This window comes from Tauraco erythrolophus, chromosome 1 (genome assembly GCF_009769465.1).
Source record: "Tauraco erythrolophus isolate bTauEry1 chromosome 1, bTauEry1.pri, whole genome shotgun sequence".
Lineage (NCBI taxonomy): Eukaryota > Metazoa > Chordata > Aves > Musophagiformes > Musophagidae > Tauraco > Tauraco erythrolophus.
This window is the reverse complement of record NC_141465.1, coordinates 91339787-91354927: the sequence shown is the minus strand read 5'-3', so window position 1 is coordinate 91354927 and position 15141 is coordinate 91339787. Positions and strand designations below refer to the sequence as shown.

Below are 15141 nucleotides of genomic sequence, written 5' to 3'. Positions count from 1 at the left end.
AAAAAAGTCCTTTCTAACATCTTATCAATTACCACTACATCTTCTGTTTAACAATTCATTAAAAAAATGAAAATGAGCACACAAACTGTTTCAAAGGGTTTTTTAACTCCCCTCCCTTCTATATGTAATAAAGACCATCAAAGACTAGTAAGATCATTCTAAGGTCTATTACATGAAGGACAGATAATGACCACTGAAAAGAAAGAATAGAAAAAAAAAACCCCACAAGAAAAGTACCTCTTGGGAACTGTTTGGGGCACAAGGAACAAAGGAATTGCATATGTAGAGTTGTCTTAACAGATTTAGAATATACTGGATCTTTTGTGCACATGTAACTCATCTGAGTATATTCAGAAAGTCAGTTATGTGGACTATACGGATTTAAGTTGCTGTAAATATAGAATAACCAGTATGCACATATGTAAGCAGGCTGCAATGAATCCAGTTTGCCTGAGGTGTTTTGGAAGTGATGTGGACATATCAATCAAGTGAAAACTCTCTCATAAATTGTGTCAAAACTACTACTACCATAGCAGAATAAAGGTCCTTAGCAGCAAAGTCGTCTGCCAAAGAACCACCTGGTTGGAGGATGGCTCAGTTAGACTCCAGAAATATTCTTACCCAATATTTTGCCAAAAAAATACCATTCAGAAGTATGTACTACCTTTGCACTCCTTGTTGCATACACATACTCTTCATATCCTATTCAATGATATGAAAGGCTTCTGTGTTTTCTGTGCAACAAAAATAGATGTTTTCTGGCTACTTAGTAAATAACAACCCATTAAGAAAAAACTTGCAATTTCACTTTTCACCTTTGTAGCCCATTAACTGTAATAGGTTTTAACGTACTTTAAGCATTCTTGAGCCTCTTGGTCTGAGTGAAAGGACATACCAACAACCAGAGTGTCTATTTTGGTGATACCAGCTTTCTCAAACCTTTCATTTAGTCGATCTTTATATTATCTGTCATAGGTGACAAATCTGACTACTCCCTGTTTAGGGTTTCAGGAGTATTTAAAGCTCAAATCAAGATCACTTTAACAATGTGCTAGATAATGTATAAATACATAGCCTGAACCCCGTATCTTAAGAAATTACAAACTCCTATATTCATAGATTCATAGATTTCTAGGTTGGAAAAGACCTTAGAGATCATCGAGTCCAACCGTCCCTAATCCCCATTAAACCATATCCCTAAGTAGATCATCCACCCTATTCTTAAACACATCCAGGGATGGGGACTCAACCACCTCCCTGGGCAGCCTATTCCAGTGGCTTAAGACTTAATATGTAACATTTAAGAAGTGAAGTGAGAATGTAGACCTGAAACATGTTAACTGTAAACATATTTGCATATAGATACTCATCAAAGTCAGTTTATATTCTTCTTGTTAGATTAAAATGGAATATTCAGTAAAACAAACATATTGTGCAAGTATCGCTGTATGTATGTATGCATACACAAATGAAAATGAACCAATAAAGTATGTTTAGACAAGCAGCTTGACAACCGAATCGTGAGTGAAAATTCCTGTAGGTCAACTGGTAAAAAAACTCTTTAAAAAAGGGCTTTCTCAGAGAACTAACTGAAATCATAACACAGACCAGGAACACAATTTAAGCAAAGTTCCGGATCGTTTGTTTGCTGACTTTGCTAGAGGACAGCTCAGGTAGAAGAGAATCCTTGTTGATGCTAAAACTTCCTTTGAGTCTTTCATGTTTATAAAATCATACTCATATGTGTTTCTATATTCATCAAGGTGAATAAGCATGCTTGATATATATTTACACTATGTATAGATTATAAAAAAATTTACTGCAAACAATGCAGAATGCATACTTAGCTATATAGGATGACTTATTTATCATTAGTTCCTTTTTTGATGCATGACTGCTAACAGGAAAGTACAATGCTAATTATAGCTTTGGAATATTTAAATTATTTTCCATTTTGCACTAAGGTTATTTTAGAATTTTCATACTCTCTTTTATAAGATATTAGTCAGAGGTCTAAGATTGCTCACATCTCCACAGAGGGACATAAAATAAAAAGAGAGTGAAAGACTGGGACTTTTCAATAAAAGGATTTGATAAAGTTGTAGCTTAATTGCTGCTATCATAGTAGTCAAGGAGCAGTTATTGTTGATTATCTGAAAATTACTTAAGAAATTTCCCTTAATATCATAGTTTAAAAGCTTTTCTGAAAGAAATAGTTTAGCTTCTTTTGTGAACATGGTGAATATTTTATGTTTTGTTATAGAAAACAGCATGCACATTTTCAACAGAAGAGTGTCCTTCCCATAACACTTCAAATAACATATTCAATTTAAAATGTAAGCATGACATTCAGGCTTCATTTGCTGTTGGTGTCAATCTAAAAAAATATAAATTGATGCAGACAGAAAATTCTAATCTGATGCCCTAGGGCCAGATGCAATAAAATACTTAGGCATCTAAATTTGGTGTTAAAGCAACTAACTTTTAGGTGTTTGTCCCCTAGAAGGGAATCTTGGGCTGAAGGGTGCAGAGTCTTACACTCCTATATAACATATAGGGTAGGCATTGCTAGGTAGGTACCAGTTAGGAGGTGTTATGAGCAGCCACTGCCTCCAACATCATTTAACATTACCCAAACCAGGTACTGCAAATTGGGATCTAATGAAGTTAACAAGTAGAACTATAGTCTGTCTAAAGTCAACAGGTAATCAGATGCAGCTCTCCAGGGCTACTAAATAGAGAAACTCTGGCAATAGGATTGAGCTATAAATTCCAACTTGCAGACTCCATATGACCAGAGTCTGGGTCGTAAGGGCAAAGGGACAGTGGTAAAACATACTTCCTTCTTTTACACAAAGCATAGTGATTAAAGAGTACCCAGGAAATGTGTCAAAAGTTCAGTTCCCTCTTTTGCCTACAAGGAATTAACATTCACATCTCCAAGAGGTGTGTGTTTAACTTTCAAGCCATTAATTATTTTGAACTTTTCATATCAATGAGCAAGAAGAGCATCAGGATTCAGCAGTCCAGTCCTTAGGTTCTCCGCTAGTTCCTCCTTCCTCTGCTGCTTTCAGATTTAACAGACAACATCACTGAAGAGCTGAACGAGTATTCAGCCCCACAGAAAACACCAAAGATAAACTTCTCGCAACTTCAGACTGGGAGATCTGCAGGACCTCAGATAACAGCTGATCAAGGTAGACTGATAAAATATACCTCCCCAACATTGAGGGACTATCTAGAGCAAGCTCTTCGAGTCATAGAAACTTTATCTGAAAAGATTCAGAGCCTTAATTTTAACGTAAAAAACCTGAATGGATCCTTTCTAATGTGGCTCCTACACTTCACATAAGTCCTTCTTGTGAAATCTGACCTAATAAAACCAAACGTGCATCATCAAATAGTCTACAATTACAGGTTACAAAATTAGATACTTGGTTTGATGATGGCTGTAAAGTACTTGAACTAACATTGTGTACTTGAACTCCTTCTTCCCAGGATCATTTGCAGTTCTACAGCTCACTTTCAGTAAATTTGGAAAATCTGTTATCCTCTAATAAGGAAAAAATCCTGGAAATCTAGGATAATTGAATTCTCTGGTTATACAGATAATGACATCCTGAGTTATGTATGAACTGTGGGGCAGAAGTGCTCTGCAGTCTAGGGACTGCAACCCCTTCTAGTCCAGACTAGGAACCCGGCTGGACCACAACACAACCCTTAGCAAATCCAAGTTTTCTTCTCATGGAACCCAGCGCGTGGGTGAAACTTCGGACGTGTACAGTGAGTCTTGCCCCAACATGGAGCTAGAATTTGGCCAAGTTTCACATCTGGAGTCAGCAGTTGGAAAAATGTTCCCAAAACCCACAGTTTACACATGGTCTTTGAGAACAGAAACTCTTCCTGTTTTCCTGCAACAAATACTGACCCAGAGCCCGATGCAAACCTTCCAGTTTTACTAGGCTGGGAATCAGATCCATAGAACCTAATTTGATTCTTGGTGGGATAATAACAACCTGACTCCATCGGAAGCTGAAGGCACTCAAGGCAGTTCACTTCAGAATCTGAGAACAGATTTTCAACACAGTCTATGGGTAAATAAAAAAATCCCCACAAAACTGCCCAAGAGATTTTCTGGTAGTTTAAACCACTTCAGTAAAATAAACTCATTTTTGCCACTAATACTAATTCTGGTTGAATTTTGAATAGAAATGCATACGACCCTCGAAACACTGAATATCCTCAAAGTGGTATTCGGTTCACAAGTGCAAAGAACTGTTTCTAAATGTATTACACTCTGTTGTGTGGACTGGGTAAATTAGCTCCTTTGTTTTATGTTTAAAACAGATAAATGGTATTTCCTCTCCTGTATCCAGCTTATACATCAGTTTAGACAAATGATTCACCTCTCTGAAATATGCTAAGTCTTTTCAAAACCTAGTATGTTGATCAGTTGTCTCTGTTACAACTTTCCTCCTTTAAATACTCTGCTGACTGTAAATAAATTTTTCCTGAGCTCAGATCACTTCAGAGATTTTTGATCTTTTCATTTTTTAAATGAAAGAAGAGGCAAGAAGAGAAAAGACAAGGCCCTCTTTACCAGGCAGGATTTCCCAGGTTCTCCCAGGTTCAATTAAAAGCCATTTTAATTGCAGCCGATATGGCTTAAAAGAAAACACAATAATATTTAAATGCTTCATGAAACTTATTCAGAACTTCTCTCTTTTCCTCTCTCTCTTTTTCGTTTGACTAAGATGATGAAGGTGATGGGGTTTCAACAACAAAATTACCACCACCTGCATATGTTTGTTTGCATTTTTAAATACGATTGCATTCTGACTGATTTGCAGTGGTAAGCAACAGTTCGGAAATCTGATTGCAAGCACACAGTGACAGAAGTAGATAATTACTATCTCCACAAATATCTGTAAGTTAAATCACTTGTTTTAATACAGATTAGATTAGTATTAAAGTTATAAGATTGGTATGAGAGACATGACAAATGTAGTCATGACAGAAAACAATTTTTAATTTAGTATACCCTATCAATCTAGATAGCCCATGAATATTTACCATTAATTCAGTAGGCTGGAACAGTGGGGGAAAAAAGAACAAAAAATAGAAGGTTTGACCTAAACAAGGACTGAGGAAAAAAAGAATTCTCAGCAGTTTTACTGAGAACAGACCTTGAAAAAACGTGAACTGGCAACAGATTGGAAAATACATTTGGGGTACCATTGTAAACAAGCCTTTAAAAACCCTGAAAAACATGCAAAAATAGTAGCAATTCTTAATATGTACTTCTCTTTGCAGGATTTACCAGTCTGATTACACTTAAACAAGTAACTTCAAAAGCTGAAATCAAGTCATTTATGGAAATTCAAAACAAACCTATTTGATCACATCATACTTCACAGCAGGGACACAATTTGCAGGGGCTGAGTGAGGGCATAGTATAAGCTAAAACAGGTTGTGTGTGCAATGAACCAAACTAAATGGTTTATATAAAAGAAATGTTGTTTCCATTAATTTTTCTGGTAATCCTATTAAAAAGCCACCTGTCCAGAAGAGAATTGTCCAGATTTTAATTCTTTTTCATATCTCAGTGTTCAAACACAAGACAGAGAAGGTATCATCTTATAGCTATTAAAATGTGGCACAAATATCTTATTCTGAAAGCTTCATCACTGCAGCAGTTTCTTCAGCTCTGATTCAACGGCTGGCTATTATACCTTTTACTTTTCCTCTCATTCTGCTCAAAGAACTGATTTTTCTGAGAAGCCCAAAAAATATTTTTTCAAAGGATTTGTCATATTTCGAGCCTCTCTTTAACCAAAATGTTTCTAGTCTATAATACTTAAAATTCACATATATTAAGTAAATATAGCTTGAAATGCACCTTTTAAAATTCCACCACCATCCCTCCAAAATCCCCTGTAACAACCCTGAACAGGAACTTAACTTTGAATACCAACAGAGATGAAATGGTGTCATAATCAGCATAAGTGCTTGTGGACTATTCACCTAGATCAAACACTTTGGTCATATACTCAATTAAATTTAAATCCCATTATATAATGTGTACCAGCCTCATTTTATGCAATTCCCTAATTTAATGGCTTGGTATTAGCCTTTTTCCTTTTTGCACACATGGACTAATTTTCACGGTGCTCAGTCCCTTTGGGAAGTAGGTCATAAAAGTCAACTGGATGGAGACAGAAACTTAATACCTAAACAGTATTGTAGAAGGGTCAGAGACACAACAGTAATATAAAACTGTTTTTCACTCATCCTTCTGTGCAATATTTATGAAATTCCTCCCTCATATAAATATTGTTCATTAATCTCAAGGAAAGTAGAAGAATCAAGAAAGCTATCATTCTACTATAATTTAATTTGTGAAACAAAAACAACAACAAAATTCAATTAAAAAATAAAAATCACAACTATAATGCTATTTAGCTATTGAGACAATACTTGTTTTACACTGAGACAGCAGAATCATAATATTCATATTACCTTTCTCAATGTGTATTCTTTTTGTCTCATGTCCCACATCATGACCAGCCAGATCACCCTCCTTAGGTCCAGGCAGGACATTAGGTGACAAACCCATCAGCATTTGGTTCATAGATAGCCCGTTCTGATGGACAGCTGCTAGACACAAGCACAGGCAGAGAGAAAATCAGCCGTCATATTAACAATATACTTTTGTACTTACTTTATATAGTCTTCCTCTTAATTATACAGGAATTCTAACAATCATAAAGTTACTTAATTAGTGTTATCAGTATCCACATAGCGGGAGATTTTCTTCCTGTTACTTCTGGTCTGAAACAATTCATTTTTTAAAAAAAGAGTTCAATATCTTTGGACAAAGTCGGATTTTTGCAAACATTTTCTTGTTTATTTAACAACTGAAATGCAATTTACTTAGTTGTACAAAAAATCTTGAATATTAGCATTCCCAATATGCAGTTCCTAACTTCCTTAAATTAAGCATTGTGGCCTTCCAGGTGATAAACACTGTTTTTAAAAATACAGTGTGCAACAGCAGAATTGCATATTTGCTTATCATATAGCTTGAAAAGTCCTTTCCAACAGTTCTCAAACAGACCTTCGTGAGTCAAAGAAACCCTCAGAAACCCATATAAGGTAGTTTATATCCCTATGCTTTTATCCTGAAAAATTGTATTTGCAAGAGGCTTATGCCATTTTCAGTAAAGTACTTTTTCATATGTAACTGTATTTCTGTCGTAGTCATCTTACTGTTGCTGGCACCACAAAAGCAGATGTACTTAAGAATCAGGTGTGATGTTAACAAATCAGATAGGAGAGAAAAGAGTTATTTTATAAAAAAAGAAGTTAGTGAAGTGATCCAGTATTGAAGGAACTCTGTTATATTTGCATTGGAAGAAACAACTGTGAGAAAGTCTTGCTCCTCTCTGCTGGTAACTAAGCAGAGTAAGCTGAATAGTACCACTTCTTTTAAAAAAAAGTGTCATTCCTTAGCAAAAACAGTAGGTATCCCTCAATTTAATTTTTTTTTTTTATTTGGAGAACAATGGAAAAGGTCCTCAATGGTTGTAAAAAAATATACTATTGGATCAATTAAAAAAAGAAATAATTCAGGGTTCTGATTTTTTTTTTTTTCCAGAACTTTACTTATGAACGCATAAAGACCTGGGGAAACAGATAGGTCACAGTATATAGGATGCCAGTTTAATTTGAATTCTGAATCGTCCAAGTGATATGAAAACAGAATTTTCTGCTTGTCACGGTCAGGCCTCATTTATTTTCTTTGATAAGTCATTTTTCATCACATAGTAAATGAAAGATCTTTCATCTGAAGGTCAGTGAAGAGTCAGCTTCCTGAGTCTGCGGAGAGCCTGAAAGGAAGCAGTCTAAAAGACGCATGCGCTACATCTAAGCAACACGTTTCACCTACTGAAAAATTCCACTACTTAATAGCACAAAAACCTGCAATGGAGCAATAATAAAAGAACTGGATAAGTGTAATATGACTTTAAATAAATATCAAAAAAATAATATGTGTTTAAAACCTTAATTTCCAGGCTGTTGCACTGGAATATCACAGAACCCAGGGTCTTTGCCATGTAATTTACATCCTGTACAAAAATGGAATTAGTCTGAGACACCATGGTTTAATTTCACTCTGCCCCTTGTGAGCTATAAGGTGATGATACTCTTTGTATCATATTTCTCACCATTACAATTTTTTATATTTAAAAAATGTATGAAGTATGCACACTTTTTAATTGATTCAACCTAATTCTTCTCTTTACCAAGAATTTCTACCATGTAGAACGTTGTTTATGAGTCAGATTCAATTTCAAAATCAAACCACAGTAACCAGATTAAATAAAACTCAATTTCTTTAAAAAATGTTTACACTATATGTTCAGTTCTAAAACTAATCTAGCAAATTGCTTCCCAGCTGCAATTCTGTATTTCATAGCTCATATCTTTATGTTTAATATGACATGATGGCAGTTTATATCAGTAGCCATTAATGTAGCATTAGATATTATGATATTGTAAACTGGGGAATGTAATGTTGGGAGGTAGTTATTGCAGTTGAACTTCAGAACATGATACATATGAGATCTATTTAAGACGAGGGCATTTTGATTAGAAAAACCATCTGCACCTAATCAAATTTAAAGTGGTGACAAGGAGAAGAATGTGACCTACGGATTCTGTCTGAAGAGCTCTCGGTCCGTGCAGGAGAGCTGGACACACTGCTGCTTCGATGAGAGGATGGATGGCTGCCAGGTCTTCGGCCCTCTTCAAGGGAAGGAGCAGGAGAAGGGCTGTCTGGAACACGTTCCTAGACCCCAAAAAAATCATTTCGAAAAAAAGGCAATGTTAAACTCGAACTTCTGTGGTTTCCAAACATCAACTCCCTCAACTGAATCTTCCTCCTAAATCACAACCTGTTCTTTCCCCTGTTCAGATGTCCAGGATTTGCAGAGTATTCTCAAAGGAAACTTAGCAATTTTAGGACACTAGACCTTACGTTTTAGTATGCAATGTGAGCACTGCTCATCCTGTCAGGCTTTTAAACTGCCTTCTGGGCTATTTATAAAAATAAGATCTTTGCTTTGCTTTTGGGTTGTTCTTTTTCCTCACTTATACCAGCACGCTGTTAAATTGGAAATATACATGTTGTTTACTAGCTTATAGACGTTAGCCTTACCGGATGAGGAATGATGTACTTATGTAAACAAATAAAGACCAGACATTGTTGGGTGAGCTTATGCTGAATTTTACTCCACATCTTAATTTCAGCCGAGTTTCTTGAGTAATGAGATCTTGAACTGCTATGGATCATAAAGAAAATATAATCTCCCTACTGAGCCTATACCAGTAATTTGGCTGATGAAAATCCGAATGTGTACTTGTACCATGGAGTACAAACCTGGAATGAACCACACCTTTTAGAAGAGTGTGGCCATATCACTGTCTATATCACTACTTCAAACTGGGGAAAAACCCATTCCTGTCTTTCTATCCAGGAGGAAACCTGGCATGGTAGCCAGGACGAGCTAAGACACACTTCAAGATGTTCCTTGATTTTGAAAATTAGAGCATGAGGACTCTGATGGTTTGAACTGTGCTTCTGCTATGTGAGAACAGTCAGTATGTAGCAGATAGATATATCTGATATTTCCTCAGAACTTTGACAGAAACAATAAACAAAGGGAGCTGAGTGCAGAACAGTCCGTCCTAGAAAATCCTCTGTCATTCCCTGCAGTTTCATTTTTATTTCTAATGGCTCCCAAGACTCTATGGCATTGCTAAAATATGCGTGAGTTAGGAGGGTTTGGTCGAATAGTGATAAAAATAAATAGTTCCTGCAAGGGAAATCTATTGGAGGTACTGAAAATGTTAAACTAGGGTTTTTTTTGGTTGTTGGGTGGTTTTTTCCTTTTGATAATTGAAATCCTGACTTCTAATTAAAAGAAACAAAACCAACTACAAACCAAAAACAACAAACAAACAACTATATACATTCAACTCACTAAAAGCTTTCGGTAATGAAATAATACGATTAGTATGTGTTTAGTAACACGTATGAAAACTTGCTGCTGCAAATGCCTAAAAGTTTTCCTGAAAAGAGCATCATGCTCTTCACACCACAAAATGCTTTTGCAGCAGTCATTATTTTTCATGCACAGTAGCTAGATGAATATTTATTTCGTTGAATGCATTCCTATGAAACTTAGCAACGTGACCATCTATAGTAATCAATAGGTTTGTTCCACATAAGCTTTATAATAAATATTTGCTAAACTTGAGATTCTGATTACAAAGGGATTCAATGGGCCTACTGATGGAGCAAGAGAAGACCTTTCAGAGCAGTGTTTCAAGACATTTAAGTGGATTCTGCTTTAGTAGTCTCGGGTTTTTAAGACAAAAACATTGATGAGGATAGTTTAACTGCATCATAGCTCTAGGCCTATTATGACTTTGATTGTGTTTACATGTCCATGAACTGGGTATTCAAGAGGAGGATTATAATGCAGATGTTTTCAGAATGTGGAAGATTTATTTCTTTAGATTTAGGAGGATTTAAGCAAGCGCAGCGTACAGATTTGGTATAAATTGGAACACGCTATATTTAATCATTCCTTTAATATATAATTTCACTGTTTGGCATACAATGTATTGTTCTTAGAAGGGTTTCATTAAAATGAAATCCAGTGAGCACATAAGATTTGAATACAGAGCTGCAGAGTAAATTAATTTATTTAAACAGCTTAATTTGTTTATCCTATTTATTTATGTGTGCTTTTACAGCACGTATTATGAGATGGAGAGAGCAAAAGGAATGCACAGGACAACAAAATATAATTACTGCACAAACAAAACAGATAATGAGTTTTATTCACATATAATACAACATAGCAGGCAAACTACGAGAAAACTATATATACTGGCTTTATCAATTCATCTGTGAAACATCCTTTAACCCCAACAAAACATGGGATTGAACTATGCAGAAATGGAAAAGAAATTAATTTAATACTTTAAGTCATTTTTTATATCCTTGCTTCATAATTCCACAATCAATAATATAGTCTATAGCAATTTTTCGTCTTTATCAAAACTAGCTGCAATAATAAATGGAAATGCTACTACTAATAAATTGAAATACTCTGTAGCTCTAAAAAGTCGTAGTGATAAACTAATGATGCTGGAATATCAATATAAGCTGTTTTCCTTACTAGAGATTTTGTGTAAAAAAAAAGACGGATTTTGTCTGTGGAAAAATATTAACTTTACATTTAGACTTCACTTTAAAAATTTTCAGAAAAGGAAATATGTAAAAATGTATTCAGTAAATAATTCAGATAATCAGAGTCATTTTGTAACTTTCGTTAAATGTGAGTTTTGTACAAGTAAGTCTATATGACACATCAAAGAAACGGAATTTACTGCATTATAATCCTCGTAATAGAAATCACCTAGTATACTGTCCACTGTCCAGTACTTTTTCTAAAACTTGTCCACTCCCAGGACAAGCTCAATTTCACTTCATTAACGGTATCTCTGGAGAACCTGGTGTTGACTTATACTGTAATTAGGCTCGTTGTCTCCTACCACACAAACAAACAAATAAATAAAATCTGAGCGATTTTTTTTTGCTATAATTAAGGATGAGGAGAAAACCAGAGAGTTCAGCTTGCAATCAACACATCAATGTTAAAGTATCTAAATGAAATTTTGACACGAGCTAGAGATGAAACTTCAGACACCTGTATCTAGGATGTTACATGTATGGGCCTACCCTGGAGGCAACTGTCTCCCACTTCAGTTAATTGAGATATAGACAATAAAGTCAAAGGAGCCTGCTCCAAAAACAGATAGCTACCACTCAATTTAGCTGCTCACATTTGAGCCACTGATGGGTTTTGAGATGTCCACACCAGGCTGACAGACAGGACCTAAAAAAGATCTGCTGCCTTTTGGAGTGGCAGCAGAACGCCAAAAACATTATCCTTGCACTTAATGGCTGATGAGCTGAATAGCTCCCCAAACACAATCGACAACATTTACTACAAAACAAGAAATACGGATTTATTGCCTGCAAAACATAGTCCTCACTAGCCACCTTTCTCCATTTGTGTCTCCCTATTTGTTTCTACAGGTGCTTACAAGTAAAAAGTAATGTGAACAATTTGGGGCATATGTAGGAATTTCACATGTGGTTGATCAACTTCTCAAAATTGGTAAGACTCTCAAGTAGACATCAGAACTGGAGGCTACACTAAACAATGGACAACACACTCTTAAGGGCCAAACTTGAAGCATTCTGTATCTTGATGCTCTTTACAATCTGATCCAAATCATGAATCCAAAGAATTTAAGAATCTGACATTCAATAACTCCTCCAAAAATGCTCCTACAATATAGGAAACTTTTACTTTAGGGAGCTACAATGTCCTTTCCAGTACTCCTGCTCCACTGACATTACAAGTTATACATGCTCAATATCAAGGACATTTCCTAAATAACGGAACTGTTCCTGTGACACTAAGTTGGTTTTTTTTTCTCTTGTAAAGTATAAGTAAAAAGATTTTAATTGTCAGAGCCTTTAACTTATGAGATTGAAGTTGTCTCTAGAATTAGAAACCACTCAAATTTTGTTCCAGAGTACCACATATCAGCCACAACATAACACTGTCTCAGACTCTCCAAGTAAAACATAAGTGTCTTGATGTACTTATCAAAACTTTTCTACATTTTTCAAACAGCTCTTTGCATAGATTACGATAATACTGTAAGATTTCACTCCAAAAGTTCCTTTTAAGTAACTTCCTATGAAGATTTAGCTTAATATATCAGTAATGGTATCTAGAAGACTATAAATATTTTCTTCCCTGTATCATACACGTTTTTTTCTCCTTACAAAGGTCACAAAGATAGTTATTCAATATTAATCTCCTTTCTTTCTGCTCCAGTAGCATGTTTTCATTGTTTGAAAAGTCTTTCTCATAAATATATTAAAACATAAACTTCATAGATTTCAGCTCTTGGTCCCTACATCACTATTCAAGAGAAGACATTTCAGGTAACGTGTAGGATTAGTCCTGCTCCTAAGACAGACAAGGAAGTGATATCTTCTAGATTCTCACCACCTCAGTCTTTCCACAAACATTCTTTTATTCTTTGCCATTCCTGATTCTTAGTGACAAAATTCCAGAATCTTTCCGACAAATGTATGCCTACTTCCAATAACCAACCAGTTATGCATGTACAGCCTGCATATTTCTCTCCTACAGATATTTTCAGTCAGCTTTTTCCTAGTTTGCCTCTCCTTAATACTCATCTACTGGGCTTAGACATCCTTTAATTTTAGTCATGGACTGAGCTCTAGACATGCGACTAAGTATAGCTGTAGACGTATATCACTATTAAAACTATTCAGCTGTATTGGTGCTCTTCAGTGTTGAACAAACTCCTTTAAAGATGTTTGTGCTTTAAGTCATAGATTCATAGATTCATAGATTCATAGATTTCTAGGTTGGAAAAGACCTTAGAGATCATCGAGTCCAACCATCCCTAATCCCCATTAAACCATATCGCTAAGTAGATCATCCACCCTATTCTTAAACACATCCAGGGATGGGGACTCAACCACCTCCCTGGGCAGCTTATTCCAGTGGCTGACAACCCTTTCAGAGAAGAAATGCTTCCTAACATCCAACCTGAATCTCCCCTGACTAAGCTTATACCCATTTCCTCTTGTTCTATCACCCAACACTAATGTAAAGAGCCCTTCCCCCACCTCCCCACCATCTTTTCTCAAGTATTTGTAGGCTGTAATCAGGTCTACCCTCAGCCTCCTCTTCTCCAGGCTAAACAGCCCCAACTCCCTCAAGACGCTCCTCATAAGTTTTATTTTCCAACCCCTTGACCAGTTTAGTTGCCCTTCTTTGGACTCGCTCCAGGAGCTCAATATCTCTCTTAAAGCGAGGGGCCCAAAACTGGACACAATATTCCAGGTGCGGCCTCACCAGTGCCGAGTACAGGGGCAGGATCACTTGCCTGTTCCTGCTGGTTACACTATTCTTGATACACGCCAGTATCCCATTGGCCTTTTTGGCCACCTGGGCACACTGCTGGCTCATATCAAGCCGGTGGTCAACCAACACCCCCAGGTCCTTCTCCGCCAGGCAGCTCTCCAGCCACTCTTCCCCGAGCCTATAGCGATGCTTGGGGTTTTTACACCCCAAGTGAAGGACTCTGCACTTGGCCTTGTTAAAGCTCATGCCATTGGCCTCAGCCCAACGATCCAGTCTGTTCAAATCCCTGTGAAGGGCCTCCCTACCCTCAAGCAGATCGACACAGCCTCCCAGCTCGGTGTCGTCTGCAAATTTACTGAGGGTACATTCAATCCCCTCATCCAGGTCATTGATAAAGATGTTAAACAGAACTGGACCCAGCACTGAGCCCTGGGGAACCCCACTGGTGACCGGCCTCCAGCCGGATTTAGCCCCATTTACCACCACTCTTTGGGCCCGGCCGTCCAGCCAGTTTTTAACCCAAAGGAGGGTGTGCCTATCCAGGCCAGCAGTTACCAGTTTCTCATCCAGAACACTATGAGAAACTGTATCAAAGGCTTTACTGAGGTCAAGGAAAACTACATCCACAGCCCTTCCCTTGTCAACCAGGCGGGTCACCCCGTCATAGAAGGTGATCAGGTTTGATTGGCAAGACCTGCCTTTCATAAACCCATGTTGACTGGGCCTGATCACCCGGTTAACCTGTATGTGCTCATTAAGTCATTGAAGTGTAGAGGATAAAATCACTTATTTTCAGCATCATACTTTTTTCAATAGTTTAGGTAACTTCATACTGGGGAAAGGATATATGACACACACAGTTTCATACAATGCAAATGTAAAAAAAAACCAAACAAACAAACTTTTAGCTTTTAATCAGGAATAGTTTATAATACTCCAACCTTTCTGGGAAGGTATACAGATTCGAATCCTTTTTGTGGTAAAATTATAATAATCTCATTTACAATGACCAAAACACAGACTTCTTACTCTTCAGTTCCTTATTGACCTATTTTCAACTTGTGTGAGAAGTATTCCAGGAAAGGTT

General features: G+C 36.6%; 1 protein-coding gene across 1 annotated transcript in view; it reads right to left on the bottom strand.

The window, feature by feature from the left end:
- DACH1 (dachshund family transcription factor 1) overlaps nt 1–15141 on the bottom strand; it is a 334610-nt gene that overhangs the window by 64057 nt on the left and 255412 nt on the right. Inside the window, exons 5-6 of the mRNA XM_086611701.1 lie at nt 8716–8851; nt 6520–6654 (exon numbers count right to left, since the gene is read on the bottom strand). Of these exons, the coding sequence (XP_086467827.1) occupies nt 6520–6654; nt 8716–8851 (271 nt within the window). The remainder of the gene's footprint in view (nt 1–6519; nt 6655–8715; nt 8852–15141) is intronic.